The 21,245-nt window shown below is 38.0% G+C and overlaps 5 protein-coding genes and 2 long non-coding RNA genes across 13 annotated transcripts; 5 read left to right on the top strand and 2 right to left on the bottom strand.

The window, feature by feature from the left end:
- Positions 1 to 161: 161 nt before the first annotated feature.
- On the top strand, positions 162 to 1,988 carry AT3G09110 (hypothetical protein (DUF674)). The gene is made up of 3 exons (NM_111746.3): positions 162 to 816; positions 899 to 1,592; positions 1,672 to 1,988. Exons 1-2 carry the CDS (start codon positions 190 to 192, stop codon positions 1,301 to 1,303), a joined length of 1,032 nt encoding a protein of 343 aa, NP_187523.2. The 5' UTR covers positions 162 to 189; the 3' UTR covers positions 1,304 to 1,592; positions 1,672 to 1,988.
- Positions 1,989 to 2,605: 617 nt separating this feature from the next.
- AT3G09100 (mRNA capping enzyme family protein) lies at positions 2,606 to 8,200 on the top strand. Of its 2 annotated transcripts, NM_202534.2 has the most exons (17): positions 2,606 to 2,861; positions 3,173 to 3,368; positions 3,544 to 3,670; positions 3,845 to 3,996; positions 4,115 to 4,198; positions 4,281 to 4,343; positions 4,468 to 4,599; positions 4,688 to 4,897; positions 5,292 to 5,423; positions 5,517 to 5,566; positions 5,702 to 5,864; positions 5,942 to 6,079; positions 6,585 to 6,692; positions 6,785 to 6,883; positions 7,015 to 7,189; positions 7,298 to 7,428; positions 7,593 to 8,200. In NM_202534.2, the coding sequence occupies exons 2-17, from the start codon at positions 3,240 to 3,242 to the stop codon at positions 7,716 to 7,718; spliced, it is 2,019 nt and encodes a 672-aa protein (NP_974263.1). In that variant the 5' UTR covers positions 2,606 to 2,861; positions 3,173 to 3,239; the 3' UTR covers positions 7,719 to 8,200. The 2 variants fall into 2 exon arrangements, with proteins under 2 accessions (NP_974263.1, NP_187522.2); NM_111745.3 differs by lacking the exons at positions 6,785 to 6,883; positions 7,015 to 7,189; positions 7,298 to 7,428; positions 7,593 to 8,200 and having other exon boundaries at positions 2,621 to 2,861; positions 5,942 to 6,605.
- Positions 8,201 to 8,222: 22 nt separating this feature from the next.
- Positions 8,223 to 13,455, top strand: DEX1 (defective in exine formation protein (DEX1)). 3 transcript variants are annotated; one of them, NM_001202915.1, is made up of 14 exons: positions 8,468 to 8,728; positions 8,890 to 9,000; positions 9,166 to 9,248; positions 9,372 to 9,489; positions 9,586 to 9,749; positions 10,092 to 10,765; positions 10,855 to 10,925; positions 11,086 to 11,342; positions 11,676 to 11,857; positions 12,083 to 12,366; positions 12,440 to 12,557; positions 12,670 to 12,852; positions 12,924 to 13,170; positions 13,265 to 13,409. In NM_001202915.1, the coding sequence occupies exons 1-14, from the start codon at positions 8,601 to 8,603 to the stop codon at positions 13,318 to 13,320; spliced, it is 2,676 nt and encodes an 891-aa protein (NP_001189844.1). In that variant the 5' UTR covers positions 8,468 to 8,600; the 3' UTR covers positions 13,321 to 13,409. The 3 variants fall into 3 exon arrangements, with proteins under 3 accessions (NP_566343.1, NP_001118602.1, NP_001189844.1); NM_111744.5 differs by having other exon boundaries at positions 8,223 to 8,728; positions 12,924 to 13,455; NM_001125130.1 differs by having other exon boundaries at positions 8,349 to 8,728; positions 12,908 to 13,455.
- AT3G02105 lies at positions 10,462 to 10,661 on the bottom strand. Its single transcript, NR_140887.1, has one exon. It is a non-coding gene; the product is annotated as an other RNA (long non-coding RNA).
- On the bottom strand, positions 13,413 to 14,020 carry AT3G09085 (transmembrane protein (DUF962)). Its single transcript, NM_111743.3, has one exon. The coding sequence runs from the start codon at positions 13,913 to 13,915 to the stop codon at positions 13,577 to 13,579; it is 339 nt and encodes a 112-aa protein (NP_566342.1). The 5' UTR covers positions 13,916 to 14,020; the 3' UTR covers positions 13,413 to 13,576.
- AT3G02095 lies at positions 13,788 to 14,028 on the top strand. Its single transcript, NR_140886.1, has one exon. It is a non-coding gene; the product is annotated as an other RNA (long non-coding RNA).
- A 223-nt stretch (positions 14,029 to 14,251) lies between these two features.
- AT3G09080 (Transducin/WD40 repeat-like superfamily protein) lies at positions 14,252 to 20,003 on the top strand (the record flags this gene model as incomplete). Of its 4 annotated transcripts, NM_001337801.1 has the most annotated exons (19): positions 14,252 to 14,412; positions 14,538 to 14,756; positions 14,861 to 14,969; positions 15,056 to 15,415; positions 15,503 to 15,558; positions 15,849 to 16,089; positions 16,172 to 16,227; positions 16,354 to 16,603; positions 16,696 to 16,859; positions 16,959 to 17,092; positions 17,171 to 17,269; positions 17,354 to 17,489; positions 17,613 to 17,699; positions 17,777 to 17,938; positions 18,157 to 18,486; positions 18,631 to 18,806; positions 18,914 to 19,097; positions 19,185 to 19,388; positions 19,595 to 19,997. In NM_001337801.1, the coding sequence occupies 19 exons, from the start codon at positions 14,368 to 14,370 to the stop codon at positions 19,892 to 19,894; spliced, it is 3,312 nt and encodes a 1,103-aa protein (NP_001327466.1). In that variant the 3' UTR covers positions 19,895 to 19,997. The 4 variants fall into 4 exon arrangements, with proteins under 4 accessions (NP_001327466.1, NP_001327465.1, NP_187520.1 ...); NM_001337802.1 differs by having other exon boundaries at positions 14,259 to 14,412; positions 19,185 to 19,985; NM_111742.2 differs by lacking the exons at positions 14,861 to 14,969; positions 15,503 to 15,558 and having other exon boundaries at positions 14,368 to 14,412; positions 15,244 to 15,415; positions 15,727 to 16,089; positions 19,595 to 19,922.
- Positions 20,004 to 21,245: the final 1,242 nt, after the last annotated feature.

Raw genomic sequence — 21,245 nt, 5'->3', positions numbered from 1 at the left:
TAGGGACACTCAAAGGTTTCTTGGTTTTGGGTATTTGAATCTTTTATGGTAACTAAACATTATGTTCTGTGGAACACGTCTATTTATATGGGTGGGAAAGCCTTGTTTCCATTTACTGACAAAAACTCCTTTCTAAAACACTGCTCATAAATTATCTTTCTTCTTTGATTTGACCCCCCTGATATTTTGATGGCTAAGAGCTTTGAGAAGCCGAAGTTTAGCCTAAGACTTCTCATTGATGAGGAGAAAAACAGAGTTATTTTGGCTGAAGCTGGGAAGGATTTTGTTGATGTGCTCTGTAGTCTTTTGACTCTTCCTATGGGTACCATTGTCAGGTTGCTCGAGAAGCATCAGAATCCGCAGTCTTCAGTCGTTGGTTGTTTACACAATCTTTACAAAAGTGTTGCAGACATGGACGTTGATAATTTCGAGTCTCAAGCTTGTAAGCATTTCTTGCTGCATCCTCGGAGTGCGAAGGGGAGTCATGGCAGAGATCTAAAGCTCAACATTGATGACACCGAGGCGACCAAGTTCTTTGTCTGCCCAAATTTTGTTTCTACTGAAGCATGCCGTAAGTTATTCAGCAATGTTAGTACCATGAAGTGTCGTTGTGGAAGCTCTATGCACCGTGAGATTCCGGTTGAAGAACAGCAAGCTGATGGAGTATTTCCCAGCTGCAGAACATCATTTGTTATTACGGATGATCTCAAAGTGGCATTGAACTCTATGGGTCTTGTTTTGAATGTCCTCAATGATTTTGGTTACTCTGGTTTTGATAAGCTGCAAGAAATGCTTATTGATGTTGGTTTTGAAGAGGTACTTGAACTTTTTATATCTACCCTTGATGACAACTTCTTAATAACGATCTTTCTTACACTACTTTCTTTTGTAAATGTAGATTCTAACTTTGCTAGGGTGTTTGTTCACTTCGGAAGCTCCATTGACAGACACCTTCCTGAGGAAACATTGCATGTCAAGGAAACGTAAAATGTTGACACCACTTGTACAAGAAAGCAGTGTTGCAGGAGCTGCAGACAATCTCTTAACTTTGAAAGTTTATGTTAGAAAGACAGACAGGGCTGTTCTCTATGCTGAGTGCAGAGAAGAATTCGTTGATTTTCTTTTCACTTTTCTTGCCATCCCGATTGAGTTTGCTTGGGAACTTTCTATTGACATTGGTAATATGGGCTGTGTTGGTAATCTGTGCAGAAGTGTGAAAGATTTGAGCTTTGAGAAGCAGAAAGCAGCCACAGTTTCTCAATGCATGCTTCCTTATTTCTACTGGAAGGGCACAACCTCTTGATGTTGTTATCCAGGAATCACCAGAATATGAATGCTTGGTCACCCATTATGGTCATAACATGCTCTGTAAAAAGATTAACAAGGCTGTGCTTTCAAACGGTGAAATAATTGCAAAGTTCACTTCAGCTTCTGCTAGTATTGGACTTGTGAAGGGAGAAACAAATTTCATAGTGTCAGATGATCTGGTTGTCACTCCTATGAACTCGTCCTCAACAATTTCATTGTTAAGCAAGCTGCAGATGAACATTGGTGATATTGAGGAGCAAGTAATTAGCATTGGCAAAGCTGAGGTATGGTGCCTCTACCTTTTAATTTATAGTCTTTGATTCTTGAGTTCTTAATATTTTTGAAACTACTTTTGTGTTACAGGCCACTAGCTTACTTAGAGCTTCTTTGATCACAACCTCTGCCTTAACCAATGGTCTCTCAAACTTCCTCTCAAAGATGGACCCGGACGAAGTAACTCAATCTACACCTAAGATTCAAAAGTCTGACAAACCAAATGAAGCTTGGCAGCTTCTGTAGCTATGTTCCTTTTTCTTGTTTTGCTGCAGACAGAATCTTTGAGAGCATGGCGTTTGTTTGATTGTACTCCATTTGCTCTATGTAAGGATTTTTCTGAATTAACACTATGTTGAGGATCTTGACAACTCTTATTAAGAAATCTTACAGAGAAATGTCTCAAATGTATGACGTGATTGTATTATCTTTGTTATTGTGATGTTTCTTGAATCTATTTTAAACTGGAATATCTCTTTTTAAATGATATTCAACAGATTCAGACAACGAAGACTAGATGAATCATGAAGGTAGAGTAGAAGAAACAAACTTTCTGATTCATCTTAGAAGTTAGAACGATTACATAGGAGCCTCTTATATACGTAGAGCGTTCTGGTTTACAACCACTTAACCGAGATAAATTATATGGTTGTTTCAACGTGGATAATCTTATAGAGATTTTTTTTCTATTTTAAGAAGAAATTTGTCATTTTCCAAATAATAACTTGTCCAAGCCAATTTTTTTTTTTTTAACTTTTGCATTAAAATTACAAAAAAAAAATCGTCATTTTTCCTCCACATCATTACATCCGTTGTATTTTCTTTTCACTATTTTTATTTTTTAATCTCTGCAAATTGGTAAATGAATACTCATAAAATGATAAAAACGTGAAAAAGGTAATGTTTTTTCCTCCACGTCATTAAATTATCAAGGGATTATTTGTATTTTCTCATTTGTATTTTTTTGATTACCAATAAGTTTTTGCCTTGACTCGACTGGCCTCAGTATATAAGGAAGACTTGGTCTTTCTCTCTCTCCTTTCTCAACTACTCTCTATCTCTCTCTTCCTTTCGTGAATTTTCTCTCTCTAGGGTTTCGATTTCAATTTTTTCCACTGAACCCGCGATTTGAACTGAACCTTCACCGTCCATCACCATCTCCGGTGGATTTCGTAGGCATCTACGGAGCTTACTTGTTTCAAAGAACCTTGGATGTTGTTTCCGATTCTCCGAAAGCTCTGTGTTCTTTAGTTTGATACCTCAGATATTGGATGCCCTTGGTGAGTTTTCGCACTTATTAGTGATACGCATGATTTTGATGTCCATATGTTTTCGAGAAGAGGACGAATTTCAAATGTTCGGCTGAGATTTCGTTGATTCGTAGCTTCTAGGGTTTTATTTTCCTATGGTAGTCGAGTTAAGTTGGAGAAGGATACCGAGAGTATATGGATCTCTTGCTCTGCTTTGGATCTTATTTGCTTCAATTTTCGGCTTTGTTACTCTATATTGAGAGAATTGGGAAATGATTTTGAGTTTGCATTCTGGTCTGTGTTCCCGAGGTTGATAATATTGTGCTTTCTTCATGCTTCAGATATAACTTAGGTAGCTTCTTACAGAGGAAGGATATGTTAGGTTAATTTCTGTTCATTTGCCCTTGGATGGTTGCTACGATGGACTTAAATGCTTCACCCCAACCCGAAGAAGATGACGAACCGTATGTGAGACATCTAGAAGACTATTCTTCTCGGGATGAACGGATAGAGTCTGCTGTTGAAATCGCTAGACGGGTACTATTGATTTTCTTCACTCAACATGGATTTCTGTAGTCACTTTAATGCAGGACACTTTAGGAAACTATTAACTAATGTCATCGTTAATGTGGAATCTCTAATAATTGATCCCCACATGTTTTCTTATCTTCCCCTGAGTCTGAGGATGGATTTTCATATGTTTTTGCTTTAGGAACGTGAAGAGAGAAAGAAACGAATGAGATATGACAAGCCAACACATAACTCTCAGCCAGTTTTCCGTGATCAATATTACCAGAATCGAAATACTAAAGCTTATGATAGATACAAGATCCCTCAAGGTGATATTTTTTTTACCGAATGAATACTTATCATTTCATGCTTAAGATTTACTTCAAGTATAAACGGCCTCTAAATTTACTGAAATGGTTTTAGCTTGTATGTGTTCTTTTCTTTATCTTTCGGCAAATTTCTTTAAATAGGGTAACTCTTTGACAGCCTGTCCGATATCACAGGTTGGCTAGACTGCCCTCCTTCTGGGAATGAGATAGGATTCCTCGTTCCTTCAAAAGTTCCCCTGAATGAATCTTACAATAATCATGTACCTCCTGGAAGTAGATACTCTTTTAAACAGGTGATCCATAACCAGAGGATAGCTGGGAGAAAGGTAATTTCTGGAATTTCTTTCTCCTTGCTTTGTTGATTGTATGAGTATGTATCATCGTCTATGCAACACTGGTATATCCGTGATCCAAGTTATTGTGTATTGTCACTGAATTTTTCAGCTTGGTCTGGTGATCGATTTGACAAACACAACTCGTTACTATTCTACGACAGACTTGAAGAAAGAAGGCATTAAGCATGTGAAGGTAAACGAATTAGATACTGTTATATATCCATATCCTCCATGCTGTAGCAGGTTGCTTTATCTTTAGATTTCTTTGCTTGTAGATTGCATGCAAGGGTCGTGATGCAGTGCCAGATAATGTGTCTGTCAACGCATTTGTCAATGAGGTATTCTTTTGTAGCCAAAATGAATCATAACTGTTTTCCTGAAGTTGTATTTTATTTTCTCTTATGTTCTTGTGTAAGCAGTTTTGTTTACTGTTAGTAGCTCACTAAATGAAACTGTCTGCAGGTTAATCAGTTTGTCCTAAATCTAAAACACTCGAAAAAGTATATTCTCGTCCATTGTACACATGGACATAATCGGACAGGGTTCATGATAGTTCATTATCTCATGCGATCTGGGCCAATGAATGTTACACAGGTGAGTATTTTCACTTCTCTCATTGTATTTGTGAACTTTATGTACCTCCTATGAGTATAGAATCTTATAACACTATGGTTTCTGTCAGGCTTTGAAAATCTTTTCCGATGCCCGCCCACCTGGGATCTATAAACCAGATTATATTGATGCTTTATACTCGTTTTATCACGAAATAAAACCTGAAAGCGTCATTTGCCCATCAACTCCTGAATGGAAGAGGTCTACTGAGCTTGATTTAAATGGTGAAGCTTTGCCAGATGATGAAGATGATGATGGCGGTCCTGCTGGTCCTGTGCAAGTAAGCTATAGTTGTTTATTTAGCTGATCATCTATATACAGAAACCGTCATTCCAATGATTTCTTGCTCGTTTGTTTAAGCTTTAGACCTGTCTTTCCTTGTTAGTGAGGGGCAACCATTTAAAGAACAGCTTAGTACTGAATTTCCAGCATCACAATCATTTTTTCTGTGCCATTTTATTACCAGTGATCTTTTGAATATATTGATATTGCCTCTGAGATGGGTTTAGGTAGGTTCCATAACTCGCGAATCAGTTTACCAGGAATTTAGTTAATGGTGCATATTGATGGCTGTAATTGAGTTTTATCCAAAGCTGACAAAACTTATAAAGTGATAATCTGGTTTTCCTGCTTTTATGATGGTTTTATTTATTTATTGTTTCTTACTGCCTTAGGGTTTCCAGGAGGAAAGTCATCAGGTGGATGTCAAGATGTCAAATGATGACGTTCTAGGTGATGAAATACCCCCAGACCAGGAGGAAGGTTACCGCCAATTCTTTTATAGGATGCTATCACTGAATATTGGGGTAGGAAATTTCAAATCGTATGTGATGGTCACACTGAATATTATTTAGTTAAATCTGTGAGTATCTAACAAGTTTCATTTTTCTCTAATCTAGGGAAGAGGATGTTCACAATTTCCAGGTTCACACCCTGTCTCCTTAAACAGGTATGAATCTCTGTGTTACTCTTTGTAGTGTATGAAAAGAGATGATTGGACTAATGCATCCCCTTAGTTTTGGGGTCAATTAGTCCATTTCTTTTGCAGAACTTTAGTCTTAATATTTCTCTTGTGGTAAAACAGGGAAAATTTGCAACTCTTGAGGCAGCGGTACTATTATGCAACATGGAAAGCTGATGGAACGCGATATATGATGCTGCTAACCACCGATGGATGTTACATAGTAGATAGAAGCTTTAGATTCCGGAGGGTACAGATGCGGTTCCCCTTTAGGCACCCAACTGAAGTGAGTAATATTCCTGCTTTGTGGGCGAGATTGTGTGAACTAGTGGTTTTTCTTACTTATTTGTTTTTGGTTGCCAGGGCATATCTGATAAAGTGCACCATTTCACATTACTTGATGGAGAAATGATAATCGATACCTTGCCAGATAAACAAAAGCAGGAGAGGAGATACCTAATCTATGACATGGTAGCAATCAACGGCCAATCAGTTGTAGAGGTTGGAATTGTCATTATTTATTTATGTAATCAATAATGGTTGGATTGGTGGCTCTTTTGATCAAGATCTGAGTATTTACTGAAGCACATTGTAAATACTGTAGCTGCCATTACCCTCATTATAGAATATTAGAACATTCGAGAAATTAAACACATTATGTAGGCCGGGCTTACTGTCGTAATTAGCTTAGAGTGTTTGTTGTTTGTCATGTCTGACTTTCTCGTGGTGCAATAAATATTTTGGGAATTATGAACATATACAATTCCTATGCTCATATAGAGCATCTGACTCCGATGGTGCATATTCCATGCAAATATGTTATATCGTTTTTCGCAGTTGTTCAGTATTCTTTGTTGCTGACAGTTAAACCTTGACGTAATCTGGTTACCAGCATACACATCTTGTCAGTAGTATAGAGTATCAATGAGTTGTATTTGGCTTGCTATATTATGTGTTAATTTCTTAAGATACTAATAGAAAGTTGCACAATTCAAAAATGGAGCAGAGGCCTTTCTATGAAAGATGGAAGATGCTCGAGAAGGAGGTGATAGACCCCCGTAATCATGAGAAGGCAAGAAGTCATATCTATAGATATGATCTTGAGCCTTTTAGGGTGCGTTATAAAAAAATTCATGCCACTTTTCCATTTTTATATTTTTCCTTGTATAAACTGTTTATGGAGCTGTTAATTATTCTTTCACCTAGGTGCGGAGAAAGGATTTCTGGTTGCTTTCTGCGGTTGAGAAGGTTTTGAAGGGTTTCATACCATCACTTTCACATGAAGCCGACGGCCTAATCTTTCAGGTAACCATGCGACTGAAGAGGATCTTTGATGTTAAAGCCTATTTTTCATACAAAGGCAGTGAAGTTTTAGTTTTAGTACAGTGTATATTGTCTTCCAAATACATATCTGAGATCTAAATCTCTGTTAACAGGGCTGGGATGATCCTTATGTTCCCCGCACCCATGAAGGTCTGTTGAAATGGAAGTATCCAGAGATGAACTCGGTTGACTTTCTATACGAGCAGGATGAGAGTGGCCGTGGAATGCTCTCCTTGTTTGAAAGAGGGAAGAAAAAGCATATGGATGGAAATTCTGTTGTTTTTAGAGGTGTGTATCTCCGCTTATAATTATATTTATAACTCGTAATAAACACAGTCAATCATAACTTACATTATTTCTAAGAACTACAAGCTACTAATGCTGAAACTGCAACAGATGATTCAGACCCTGCTGAGTACTCTGGGAAGATTGTAGAGTGTTCTTGGGATCAGGATGAGAAAGTCTGGGTAAGCATGCGGGTCAGGGTCGATAAATCAACGCCAAATGATATCAACACTTTCAGAAAGGTCAGTACCATAATCCCTCTTTATATACTTGAGTTGTTGCATTATTGGTTGACGATCATACTTTACTAACTTACTTTCCTCATGTAAATAACTGACATTTCTTTCTGTCTTTTGAGTTCCGGTGTGATTGGGTTAAGTCTAAACCATTGTGTATGTCAAAATAGGTGATGAGAAGCATAAAGGACAACATCACAGAGGAAGTGCTACTGCAGGAGATAAGGGAGATCATCCGTTTGCCTATGTATGCGGATCGTATTCAAATGGATAGCAAAGCTGCGCGCCGCAGATGAAACGTCTGTTTGTTTCTCTCAATATACCCAAGAAGCTGAGTCAAGAAAAAGACATGTCTGGGTTGGCAGTAATGCTTTTGCTTCTCTTCTTTGCAAATCCCGGGGTGCTTCTATACTAACATTGTACGTAAGAAGGAAAAAAAAAGAACGCTGCATTTCTCGAATGTGTAAGAATCCCGGTTTCAAGGAGGTTTTAGGGTGGGTTTATTATGAATCAAAATTCCGTTTGGGGGTATGTGATGATGGTTTTAGCTTGATAAGATGTGTTTACTCTTCTAAGTGATTCATATGTTTAGATGAAGGTGTTTGTAATATTACTAGCAATAGTACTTAGGAATGTTGTAATCTTTTAGTATTAGTATCATATTATTATTGTTGGTTCCATTATACTTCAGAAGCAAAAGAATGTTAGACACTTTTATCATTGAGAAAGTATCACCACTCCGATTCTCATATCATATGTCAATCATTTTGATTTGAAATCTTTTCATCGCATTTTACATAGAAAAATCAAGAACGGAAAAGGTTAAAAATCTTCCTTCGATCATTCGAAGTGATAGGGAATAATTGACGTTTCTCATATTTGTAACTAAACAGCGAGCTGTGTCGTGCGTTTTACTTAGATCAAAACGGCAAGCAGTTTACTCTTCACAGCGTCATTCGATTTCGCCGGCTGCGATCTCCCACACACACAGAGTCTCAGCTTCGTCTCATTCTCCTTCTCGATCTCTCCTTTTTATTCACCATTCCAAATTCCCTAAACCCCGATTTTGGGGAGGTTTTACAAAATCTATCGACGTAGTTGGATACAGTTCTTCGATTCTGATTCGATTTTAATTTTATGTCAAGGGAATTTGCCTAGTATTCGCAGAGTGTGATCATATGAAATCTCGAGCGAGGCAGTGTCTGCTGGTTTGTTTGCTCTGTCTTTCCTTAACGAATCTCTCCTATGGAGAAAATAAGTTCAGAGAGCGTAAAGCCACCGATGACGAGCTGGGCTACCCCGATATGTAAGTTTTCGATCTGTATTGAGATGCAACGCCTCAATTTGATCGAATTTTTGTTTCATAATTCATACCATTGATTGCTGGAGATATGTTTCTTTCCTCGTAAGGCTTTCTGTTTGGTTTCTCCGATTTAAGTTTCTTTCTGGGTTGTTTCGTTTGTGCAGTGATGAAGATGCTTTATTGAATACTCAGTGCCCGAAAAAATTGGAGCTGCGATGGCAAACTGAAGTCACTTCTAGCGTTTATGCTACACCCTTGATTGCTGATATTAACAGGTTTGGTTTATTATCTTTCCCACCAATGTTTTTATGTTGATTCTGTGTTAAAATCTTTTACTCACAATCAGATGTTTTCTCTCTCGAATTTGGGTTAAGGCATCATGATTAATGAGTGCTGGTTCCATACTTTGTGCTTAAAGCCGGATTTTGTTTTTGTTACAGTGATGGAAAGCTTGACATTGTTGTTCCATCTTTTGTTCATTACCTCGAAGTTCTTGAAGGAGCTGATGGAGACAAGATGCCAGGTACAAGATATCTTATCTTCTTTACCTTTAGCTTTCTGAAATTTTATTTTGTGCTTTGTTCATTTGATGCTGTAGAATATTAAGGATTTTGAAAAGGTTACTGATGCTCTCATAAATTTCTAGGTTGGCCTGCTTTTCACCAGTCAAATGTGCACTCGAGTCCTCTTCTATTTGATATCGACAAAGATGGTGTTAGAGAAATTGCTCTGGCTACCTACAATGCCGAAGTGCTCTTTTTCAGGTAATTCTTTCTCTCAGATGATGGATATTCTTTTGTCTGTTATCATCGATCCTTAGAGTTTTGTGGGTTTTGCATATGATACTTTCTTGTTTCCAGGGTATCAGGCTTTTTGATGTCAGATAAGCTAGAAGTGCCACGTAGAAAAGTGCACAAGAACTGGCATGTGGGACTTAATCCTGATCCTGTTGACCGTTCACATCCTGATGTTCATGATGATGTGCTTGAGGAGGAAGCTATGGCAATGAAGTCATCGACCACTCGTAAGTTTCTTTATCATATTGGATTTTCTACATCAGTTTCTTCTTTGCTACTTAAGTTATTCCCATCTCCCATGGTCTCTTGGTTATTTGCGTTCTTCCTAGTTCTAGAGGACACTGAACAGGTAGGTAATTGAAAGTATAAAGATAAGTTTATGCTTCGAGTAGCTGCCTCAGCTTATCTGAAGAATGTTTTTGTATTTTGTGTCTTGCTTTTTTCTTATGGATTTTACGTCTGATGGGAAGCTCCAGTATTTAGAGGGTAGAAAAAGTACATGAATTAGCAGAGTCAATTTAGTTCGTGATGAAAGTTTACTTTGTGACTCTCACTTCTCCACTCTGTAGAAACGAATGCAACTACCACAACACCAAATGTTACAGTCTCGATGACCAAAGAAGTTCATGGCGCTAATTCATATGTGTCAACTCAAGAGGATCAAAAGAGACCAGAGAATAATCAAACAGAAGCTATTGTAAAGCCTACTCCAGAGCTACATAATTCCTCCATGGATGCTGGAGCAAATAATTTGGCAGCAAATGCTACTACAGCTGGCTCAAGAGAAAACCTCAATAGAAATGTAACCACCAATGAGGTGGATCAAAGCAAAATTAGTGGAGATAAGAATGAAACTGTTATTAAATTAAATACTAGTACGGGTAATTCCTCAGAAACTCTGGGGACATCTGGAAACAGTAGTACGGCAGAGACAGTAACCAAAAGTGGGAGGCGACTTCTGGAAGAGGATGGTTCGAAAGAATCTGTGGACAGCCATTCGGACAGTAAAGACAACAGTGAGGGTGTCCGCATGGCGACAGTAGAAAATGATGGAGGCTTAGAAGCTGACGCAGATTCATCGTTTGAGTTGTTGCGTGAGAATGATGAGTTAGCTGATGAATACAGTTATGATTATGACGATTATGTTGATGAGAAAATGTGGGGTGATGAGGAATGGGTTGAGGGGCAGCACGAGAACTCAGAAGATTATGTGAATATTGACGCCCATATACTATGCACTCCTGTGAGTTTCATCTATGTCAAAAACCTTGTTTAGGATTATTCCGGATTACTTACTTCCATGGGAGATCTTACTGTATCTCTTTTTATCAGGTAATTGCTGACATAGACAAAGATGGAGTACAGGAGATGATTGTTGCTGTTTCCTATTTCTTCGACCCCGAGTAAGTTTAGCTTTCATGCTGTAAATGTTCTCTGAATCTGTTAATGCAAAAGCATCATTAGTATGTATTGCATGCATGAGGTCTTGAATATTATCATTGGCGTTTTCAATGTATTTGCATTGCAGAATATAGGGCAGCTAACACAATACGCAATTTTCAGGTACTATGATAATCCAGAACATCTGAAAGAGCTTGGTGGTATCGACATTAAAAATTATATTGCTAGTTCAATTGTGGTTTTCAATCTTGATACTAAACAAGTCAAGTGGATCAAAGAGCTAGATTTGAGTACGGATAAAGCAAACTTCCGTGCTTATATTTATTCTTCACCAACGGTTGTTGATTTGGATGGCGATGGTTATTTGGATATCCTTGTCGGAACTTCCTTTGGCTTATTCTACGCCATGGATCATCGTGGTAAGTCTTCTTGTTACTTCCTGCTGTTTATTTTCTTGCATTGATGACAATTCTGCATTTCCTGTTACTGTTTTTACCAAGCAATGCTTCTAGCAGGAGCTGTTTCTTTTGGATCGGTTTTATGTGATTATGCAACTATAGCTTTCATAGTCAAGGTCACACACTTCAAAAAAAAATCTATGTTAAGTTTGAATATTCCGTTTCCCTGCAAGACCAAAATTTCACTCTTATTAGATTCTTGTTCATGGACAATACATACACAAGTTTTACTACACATTTTTGCCTGCAAATCTCGATGTTGGTTTGGATTCTAAGATTGTTGTCTTTTTGCAGGAAACATCAGAGAAAAATTCCCACTGGAAATGGCTGAAATTCAAGGAGCAGTGGTTGCGGCCGACATAAATGATGATGGAAAGATTGAACTTGTAACTACTGATTCACACGGAAATATAGCAGCATGGACCACCCAAGGAGTGGAAATTTGGGAAGCACATCTTAAGAGCCTTGTTCCCCAGGTCAACAATTACCTCTGTTTATTCTTATCAGAAATAGAAAACTCTTATGAATGAACCAGTTGTACGAGCATCATCAGAATTCTATCAAATAATTGTAGTGTATACAAGCTTTCATGAGATCTTAAGTCCCTGCGTAAGACCAAAATTATTTACCATGTAACATTGTAACCTGTCTCTGAATTGATCACTTCACGATTATTGATTGCTGCCAATCTTCTCTTACAGGGTCCTTCTATAGGCGATGTTGATGGTGACGGACACACGGAGGTTGTGGTTCCTACATCATCAGGAAACATATACGTTCTTAGTGGCAAGGATGGTTCTATTGTCCGTCCTTACCCATACAGGACTCATGGAAGAGTGATGAACCAACTTCTTCTTGTTGATCTGAACAAGCGAGGTGAGAAAAAGAAGGGTCTCACCATCGTTACTACATCCTTTGACGGTTACCTGTATCTCATAGATGGACCCACCTCGTGCACTGACGTTGTTGACATTGGCGAAACTTCGTAAGTCACTTTTGCTTCCTCTCGGCACGTAATATCTTTAGTATTTTGACCACCAATGTCTTTCGAGTTACAGATACAGCATGGTCTTGGCTGATAATGTTGACGGTGGAGATGATCTCGATCTTATTGTCTCAACTATGAATGGAAACGTCTTTTGCTTCTCAACGCCTTCTCCTCACCATCCCCTTAAGGCAAGATCAACCCCGAACTCTATTTGCGAGCGGGTTCTGCTCAACATCTCTTTGATTGTTTTTTAAAATGGGGGAAATTACTGATTTCACACTTGGTTCCCGAATTCATCAGGCTTGGAGATCTAGTGATCAAGGCAGGAACAATAAGGCCAATCGTTATGATCGTGAAGGCGTTTTTGTCACGCATTCGACCAGAGGTTTCCGTGATGAGGAAGGCAAAAACTTCTGGGCTGAGATCGAGATCGTTGATAAATATAGATATCCATCTGGTTCACAAGCACCCTACAACGTTACTGTAAGTTCCTGAAACCTCAATAGATGAGCAATGGCTTCTTGCTGAACTAAACCAGCTGTTTTCAAATACAGACGACGCTGTTGGTTCCAGGCAATTACCAGGGAGAGAGGAGGATAACGCAGAGCCAGATCTATGACCGCCCTGGAAAATACCGGATAAAACTACCAACTGTGGGAGTGAGAACAACAGGAACTGTAATGGTGGAGATGGCAGATAAGAATGGACTCCATTTCTCAGACGAATTCTCACTAACTTTCCATATGTATTACTACAAGCTTCTGAAATGGCTTCTTGTTCTCCCGATGCTCGGGATGTTCGGTCTGCTCGTGATACTACGGCCTCAAGAAGCCGTGCCTCTCCCGTCTTTTTCCCGCAACACAGATTTATGATACTAGGTACCATCTGTAAACAGGAGGTACACATCCTCATAGAGCTCATCAAAAGGATCCAGGGACAATTTCGTGCTAGAGTTTTCGATTTCTGTACCTTTTTAAAATGTAATTCGACTTTAGTATTAGATCAACTCTTTTCTGAGTTTATAAAGTTTTTGCACAACTTAATTTCTTGAGAATTTATGTTTTGTTCATACGAAATTTGAATTTGAAGAAATGATCATTCGCAAACAACGATTCCATGAAGTAATTACAAACTGGAGTCTAAAATCCAATCGCAGAACGCAATAAGAAGAATCAAGAACAATTCTATAGAGATATCTGCTGCTGCTTCAAGAGAGCTGCAACAATGGCCTCTTACCAAGTCTCTTCATCTCTCTCTCCATGCTTCCTGTGAGCATCAGACTAAACATCTTGAGATCGCAGAGAAACGACCAAAGCGGATGCCCAAAGCTCGCCGGAACATTCCCTTCCACGAAGAAGTGGCTATACCACGCGAATCCGTACCCAAGCAGAGGCACCAGAGCTAAGAACCACCAGTTGATCAAAATCGAACATATCAAAGCAACGATGCTCGCGATGATACCTATGAAGTGCAACCTTCGCGTCGATGGATTCGAGTGTTGCATCATGTAGAAAGGCCAGAACTCCTCAAAGCTTCTGAAATTCATCTTCTCTATCAAATTAAAACCCTAATTTTGTGATCCTTATTCGATATTGATCTCGAGCTTTCTTCTGGGTTTGGTTGGTGAAAGCGAGAGATTTAGAAGAGGAAACGAACAAGATTTATAGTTCAAGAAAATGGAATAAAAAAAGGAAACAAATCCAAACAATATATGGGCCTGAAAAGCCCACATTTTAGAAGGCTTTATTTGGTAACTTATGGGCCCATTTTCAAAAACAAAAAATTAAAGAGAAACTAATTTTTAGGTTAAATTAATTTATAACGGATGAATTTATTTTTTAAAATTCAATATTTTGATAATTGTTTCCCTCCTACACAGTAACGACAATCTCATCTCTCGGAAAATCCCCAGAATCACTCTCTCTCTCTCGCTAGGGTTTCCGATTCCAGATTCCTCAGAAATTTTAGTTTTTTTTTAATTGTTTTACCCTAATCGGAATGAAGCTGAGCCAGAAATTAAAGAAGCCTAGCTCATCCACGAAGGTACGTCATATCATTATATCAATGCACTTGCTCACCAAATCTCGAGGCAAATGTATTCAATTTTTGTTTTTTTTTTCTCCATAGAGATTTCTTCTAACTGGATTTTGAATTCTTATTTCTTCCAGCTAATTCTACAAGAGATCATCGGTTTGACGACGAAGAACGCCAATGGATTGGCATCAGTTACTTGCAGCTCGAAATGTGTTTACTTAGCGGGATGTGTTGTGGTAGTCTACGATGTAGATTCGTGCACTCAGTCACATCTTGTTGTATCTCATCGTATGCCTAAGCCTTTGAGCTGTGTGGCGATTTCGCAGAATGGGAGATTTGTTGCTGCTGGAGAGGTATGATAGTGTTTGCATTTGCTTTTTTACTGCTGTTATTGAGTTAATCAGTTTCATCTTTCGTATCGTGATAGTTTTCTGGTGTTTGATTTGATCTTTCTCAGTCTCCGAATCTCTCTGCAGTCTTGATTTGGGATTGTGACACTTTGGGACTTGTCTCGGAGCTGAAAGGCCATCTTTATGGATCTCAGTGTCTTTCCTTTTCACCAAATGGTTAGTTTTCTTTCCTTTTTGTTGCTCTAATTGATAATTGTTACCACATTACTTGTTATTGTGGATTTGCTTACTTTGGCCTTTAGGGGAATATTTGGTGAGTGTTGGAGGATACATATATCTTTGGGACTGGCGCAAAAGCATCTTGGTGGCGAAGGTCAAAGCGAGTTCTAATTGCTCTGAGATAACTTCTGTGACATTTTCATCTAATGGAAAATTCATTGTTACTTCCGGGAATAAGCACTTGAAGTTCTGGACTGTTGGTTCTTTTCAGAGGACACGTTCAAGTAAAGTAGGATCTTTAGCATTTCATGGAAATCAAACTGATGATGGTTTTCAAAAAGGAAACTCGTTTGTGTCAGTTATATCAGCCAACAGAGTGAACTCTAGTGGAAGTGACGAACAAATTGACGAAGTTATCTCAATATACGCTCTAACAGAAGCAGGTATTCGCTCCACACAGTTACAACTGTTAATATGAGCTTTTGTACACTCGCTCTGATGAAAATTAGGAAATTTATTCTGAGGTGTAGGTGTTCTAATGCTCATGAGTTATGGGATGTTAATCAAGAAGTCGGTGGATCTGAAGGTACAATAACTTCATTTCAATCTTTTTCTTTGCTAAACTAAGAACCATAACTGGATCACCCCATCATTGAGACATGCATAACAATCATTTTCCCATAGTCCAGAAGCATTGTATTTTCCTTGTGAGCGTAGGCAATAAGTTTTGTTAACTTGTATGCGTTGACTCTAGGTCCACAGACATCAGTAATTTTTCATGTTAGCTTGGGGAACATTCAGATACAAAGCTTCCCCAGCCGAGCTTATTTTTCATCTAACAAGAGCTTCTTCGAATGGCTTGCAATGAAATGTCAGGTTCAAAAATGTTTTGCTCTATCTGCATCCAGTCGATTGATAGCCTGCGCTTGCAGCAAGGGAATGGTCCAGCTATTTACGCCTGAAACTTTAGATTATGCTGGCACAATCCAGTTTTCAGATGCTAAAAGCAGCAACACTGAAAATCTGTCTCAATCACCAGAACCCAAAAATATAGAATCTTCGCCTGGTATCTTCCCGGACGCAGTTGCTTGTCAGTTTTCTACCACAGATAAGCTCGGTGAGTGTAGAAGAACCTTAAAATAGCAGTACATTGCTTAGCTATCTTCCTTTTGACAAAAGGTGGTATTTTGGCTTCACAGTTGTCATCTATGGGAATCGTAGTCTCTATGTTTGGGATGTGGATGATGTGAACAAGGTAACTGTAAACGTACTTCAGTATTTTCCACATAAAATTAGTTGATTCTGAATTCTTTCTCTGAAGTGTTCTGTTGAAGCTTAGAGCATCAACTGCATATGGTGAAACTTTTCTTCCTTATTCCAGCCTACTAGGTGCTCCATGATGATATCACACTCTGCCGGAATTTGGGATATCAAAAACCTCTCTTGTGGAAATATGCACAGTCCAACAGCTGCATGTGTAGCCAGGGGATGCAGTGAAGGGGTTTCCTTCACTACATGTTCTGAAGATGGAACCATCAGGTTGTGGGATCTTGCTTTCCAAGTGAATCCGTTAGAAGCCAATGCAAGCAGCAATCCCTCAGAATCTTCAACACAGGGGATTATGCATTTAGGTAATTATAAAATGTTGTAGTATTTTTCTATTCTAGATACTTATGTTCATTGTTTGTTTTCAACTCGTCCACTCAATATTTTAAAAATGCAGCTAGCGCTGGCATTTTTGAACGTGATCTCGTTGAGACATGTGGTAGCAAATTTGGGTTTCGGGCACTGGCTGTAAGTGAAGATGGAAAGTACTTAGCAGCTGGTGACTGTGGAGGGAACCTTCATATATATGATCTGCAAGAATCAGAATATACATGCTTTATGGTAATACTAGCCACCAGTGTTTTAAATTGGCTCTATGTCTTCACTGGGTGGTGTCCAGACATCCAATTCATAAGCCTCTTATTGATAACCATCTTGCAGGATGCTCATGAAGCAGAAATTCAGTCATTGAGCTTTAGCTTTCCTGTACTGACAAACGTTGATTCTGAAAATGCCTCAAGCTTGCTTGCTTCTGGTGGAAAGGGCCGCGCAATTCACATTTATGATGTCAAAAGGTGTAAAAACAAAACCTCTGTTATGGTCTTTTGATTTCCATGGCAAGGCCATACAAACTTATATTTTCTCATTGTCAGGAACTTTGATCCCGTTGGGAGTGTTTGTGGTTCAGCTGCTGTAACTTCTGTTAAATTCGCATGCAATGGCCGGAAAATGTTAACTTCTGGTGCAGATAGGTAATGTTTTATATGCTGCAAGACCTCGAAACTTGCAAATTTACTTTGGAGAAATTTATGACATAATTGTTGATATTGTCGCAGGTTGCAGATGTTTGACGTTAACAGAAAAGCAAGTAGTGTGCGTCTTTCACCTTCTCATACTCAAACTCTCTCTCATGGAACGATCTATGATGTGGCTGTAGATCCAACATCAGGACTTGTTGTCACAGTGGGACAGGTATTGTTACCTTTCGGTGAACATTAATATATTACCACCTTATCTCGAGCATATTGAGTCAATTAATCGTACACCTACCATCAGATTAAACAAGAAGTCTGATGCTTTATCTCATGATCCCAGGATAAGAAGATAAACATATTTGACATAGAAAGTGGAAAGCTTGTCAGATCATTCAAGCAAGACCGAGACCATGGAGATCCCGTAAAGGTGCATTGAACAAACTGTTTGGTTAGACTTCAACATTGTTTGATGTTCTAGTGCTGACAATATGATCTCTTCCACAGGTCATTTTGGACCCAAGCTGCAACTACTTGGTATGCTCCTACTCTAACAGGACAATTTGCTTTGTGGACTTTGTCACCGGAGAGCTGGTTGCTCAGGCCACAGGACATGGTGAAGCTGTGACTGGTGTTATTTTCCTACCTGATTGCAAACATATCATATCAGTAAGTTTCTGAATTGTAGTTTTCTGTTACTTACAACTGTAAGAACCATGACTTTTGGATGATTTCAAGATCAATGTCTCATTCTTATTGAATTGAATCACCGTAAAAGAGCTTTCTCTGCTCAAAAGCCTGGATCTATCTTTCTTGTATGCCTCAAATGAAAACGAAAAAGTGAGATAAAACTTTGCTTTTAACTTTTCTTTGGTGTTTATTGTCAGGTTGCAAGTGACGGCTGTATTTTTGTCTGGAAACTTCCTTTGCGAATGGCTACTCGTATTATACGGGCAGTAAATGAAAATGGCAGGTTAACTGTGGCCCAACTGGAAAAGTTCAAGCAAATTGCGGTTGATTTGGAGGAAGACAATCCAAATGATGCATCATGTTCTGCAAACTATAAGCCAGTAGAGGAGAACGCAGATCAGATGCAGCAACGCTCCCCATGGACATCCTCATTTAAGTTCAGCGTTTCTCGGCTTCCTAAATGGGCTCAAGCTAAAGTGGAAACATCTGATATTGCTACCAATTGTCAAGATTCCATTTCAAACCAGGTACAACCCCAAAAAAGTTGCCTGCTTTCTGATTTTAGGAATCAGGATAGAGTGTATCTTTATGAAATGCTTTGTGAGACCCAAAATTTCAGCTAAGGCTTTTAGTTCTTCTGATATTGGGCATCTTTATTGCCTCCACAACAGAAACATGAAGATAAAAGTATGGCAAATACTATTGACAATGCTGAAGAATGCTCTTCTGTGAATCTTGAATACCAAACTCCCAAGCAAGGTTCAAGAACCGAAAATGCATGCCTTGGAAGCCTGTCCAAAAGCTCCAACGATACTGAAACTTCAGGGCTTCAAGGAGATGATCCTAGGTAAGAAGCTCTAGCTTGTTTCTGGTCATTACTGCAATTCTTCTCTCTATCTCTCTGCCTGCTTTTATGAGAACCACATTGATTGTTTTTATTTTGCTTCTCAACAGCAATAGGAAAGAAAAAACCCGTTGGAACACTATCTACAACGTGTGTTTGGATCTTCTAAATACTCCAAACATCCAAGCATCTTTCATTAAACAACAGAAACCTGAAAATTTCTGCACCAAACATTCTGCCGGGCAGGGGGACATGTTCAAACAGTTTGATAACAGTTTGTCAATAATAGACAATGTAAGATCTCTCTTCCCTATTTGCTTCGACATGTTTTAGGTTGCCAATAGAAATCTTGATGGCCAAATATGTTTACTTTAACCATAGGTCGAGGCCGAAAAATCATCGCAGCAAAGAAGATATTCGTCTCAGTTTGTCCTAAGAAGAGACTACATTGGCGGAACTAAACAATTTACGCGTACACCCTCCCAAAAATCAGGGTACAAGACTTTGAGGTCGATCCAAGAACATATCCCTCTTGATACGGTGAATGATCAATCTTCACATAGTTCAGAAGAACATCCTGAGCAGGTTTCACCACGTCATATTTTGTATATATCTACTCACTTATACATTACACAGCACAGATTTATTATACAGACACACTTACATATTACTAGGCTTAAAATCACTCATAGATGCATAAAATCTCCAGAAATGGTGCTAAGTGCCAACATTATGTTCGTATATATGTAACTAAATAAACAGGTTTCATCATTGGTTTTGCTATGTCACAGGACAAGACGTCTTCAGAAGTATTCCACGATACACTTGCAGACGAGTCACTTCAAGAAAGGATAACTTCTTGCCGTCAAGCGTTACACGGTTTAAACACTGCTGCTGCGGTTTTCGTCCAGTCAATATCGGAATTATCTACAGCTTCTCCTCGGGATCAAATCTCAGGTGAACTTAGAGCTCAGTTGTTTGATGAAGCAGCTTTAATGATTCCAGATGTGTCTCATAAAGTTAGCGAAATTGTTGCCAAGATAATGCTTGAGCACAAAAATAGAACTAGTGATAGAATGTTGTCCAATTAGTTCAAGTAGAAAGATTATACAAATAAACTCTGTACAGTTATCAGTTACTTCACCTTACAAATTCAATAATAATGAATTGTTTTGTTGCTCTTCCTGATTTGTCTTACATTGACTGGTTTGTGTTTATATTTTTATTGCACCAACCATTTTTTTCTGATAAAGTTACTTATAGGGAACTCTTAAAGTAATTTCTTTATAGTATTATTAAACTTGTTTGATCTTGTAATTTTCAAGATCGAATCTGTCATCTACAAAAAAAAACGGATCCACCAAAGTAGTGTTAAAGATATGTCCGTAGTGTTTCAACTATGCCTTTTCGTATGTCTCTTCCTTTGAGAACTAACTAGTAACTACTACTAGCTGCTGATTTTCATGGCAAGAATAGACTTTTTTTTTGGGTTAGGTAATAGACTTTTTTTTTTTTTTTTGGACTTGTTTTGTGATAGTTATTTATCTACAAGTTACATAAAATATACGATAATGGTGTGCAAAAGAAAACATATATACGATGATATTCTTTTCTTTTTGTTCAAAATATATGCTTGTGATCCACTCTCAAAAGGAAACATAAGCAAATATTCATGTGTATAAAGTTAGTTAATGGTTTTAAAAAATGATCAAGTAGTAAAATCGTTTGAATCTAAAGTCATTTTTTACTAAATATGCAAATCGGTAACTCTACATTTATGCCAAGTAAAAACTAATCATCTAAGAAATCTCTACTATTTCACAAAAGAAAATTAGTAATAAAGCAAATCCTAGAAATTTGTCCTGTTTTGAGTGCTTTTTTGTCTTGCTTTAGTAACATGCTAAAAAAAAAACAGCTCCCTCCTTTATTGGGATTCCTCATTCTTATAAAATTTTAAATTCTAACAACAAATCTCAAAGTAGATGTTTAGCTTCCTCCTCTTCTTATGTCTCTTTTTCATCTCTTCCATCTGTCATTAGTTCACCTAATCTCATACAAAGTTGTCTTACAATATTTACATTACCATATAATTATAAATAAATAAAATTCATATGAAATAGCATTGTGTAACATATTTGTTTTAATCCTGACCGTACCATATGATACACTCTATTAATATATCACATGTTTAATACAATGGCACAACCATTTATACGGATGTGTACATAACAAAGATATACATGGACACTTATTAGTTAGAGTATCTGAGTAAGAAAGGAACTAAAGAGACTTTCATAAATGTGAATAGAATGAGATACAGAAGCATGTTGGGTCCAAAATAGAGGCTTTTTATGTAAAATAATAAATCTTTTCCGATTTTAAAAATAAGAAAAAGAAAGAGAAAAATTATTAGTTGGGTTGTTTTTTCTTCTTGATAAATTG

Source organism: Arabidopsis thaliana, chromosome 3 (genome assembly GCF_000001735.4).
Source record: "Arabidopsis thaliana chromosome 3, partial sequence".
NCBI classification, from domain to species: Eukaryota; Viridiplantae; Streptophyta; class Magnoliopsida; order Brassicales; family Brassicaceae; genus Arabidopsis; species Arabidopsis thaliana.
This window is presented reverse-complemented; position numbering and strand designations above follow the sequence as displayed.

What these genes read in the sequence shown, in the direction of transcription:
- AT3G09110 (NM_111746.3), top strand. Translation starts at nt 190, where the DNA reads ATGGCTAAGAGCTTTGAGAAGCCGAAGTTTAGCCTAAGACTTCTCATT. An exon ending in TTGATGTTGGTTTTGAAGAG is followed by an intron (nt 817 to 898) that starts GTACTTGAACTT and finishes TTGTAAATGTAG; the next exon opens with ATTCTAACTTTGCTAGGGTG.
- AT3G09100 (NM_202534.2), top strand. Translation starts at nt 3,240, where the DNA reads ATGGTTGCTACGATGGACTTAAATGCTTCACCCCAACCCGAAGAAGAT. An exon ending in GTCCTGCTGGTCCTGTGCAA is followed by an intron (nt 4,898 to 5,291) that starts GTAAGCTATAGT and finishes TTACTGCCTTAG; the next exon opens with GGTTTCCAGGAGGAAAGTCA. An exon ending in AAATTCTGTTGTTTTTAGAG is followed by an intron (nt 7,190 to 7,297) that starts GTGTGTATCTCC and finishes AAACTGCAACAG; the next exon opens with ATGATTCAGACCCTGCTGAG.
- DEX1 (NM_111744.5), top strand. Translation starts at nt 8,601, where the DNA reads ATGAAATCTCGAGCGAGGCAGTGTCTGCTGGTTTGTTTGCTCTGTCTT. An exon ending in GAGCTGGGCTACCCCGATAT is followed by an intron (nt 8,729 to 8,889) that starts GTAAGTTTTCGA and finishes TCGTTTGTGCAG; the next exon opens with TGATGAAGATGCTTTATTGA. An exon ending in TGATGGAGACAAGATGCCAG is followed by an intron (nt 9,249 to 9,371) that starts GTACAAGATATC and finishes ATAAATTTCTAG; the next exon opens with GTTGGCCTGCTTTTCACCAG.
- AT3G09085 (NM_111743.3), bottom strand. Translation starts at nt 13,915, where the DNA reads ATGAATTTCAGAAGCTTTGAGGAGTTCTGGCCTTTCTACATGATGCAA.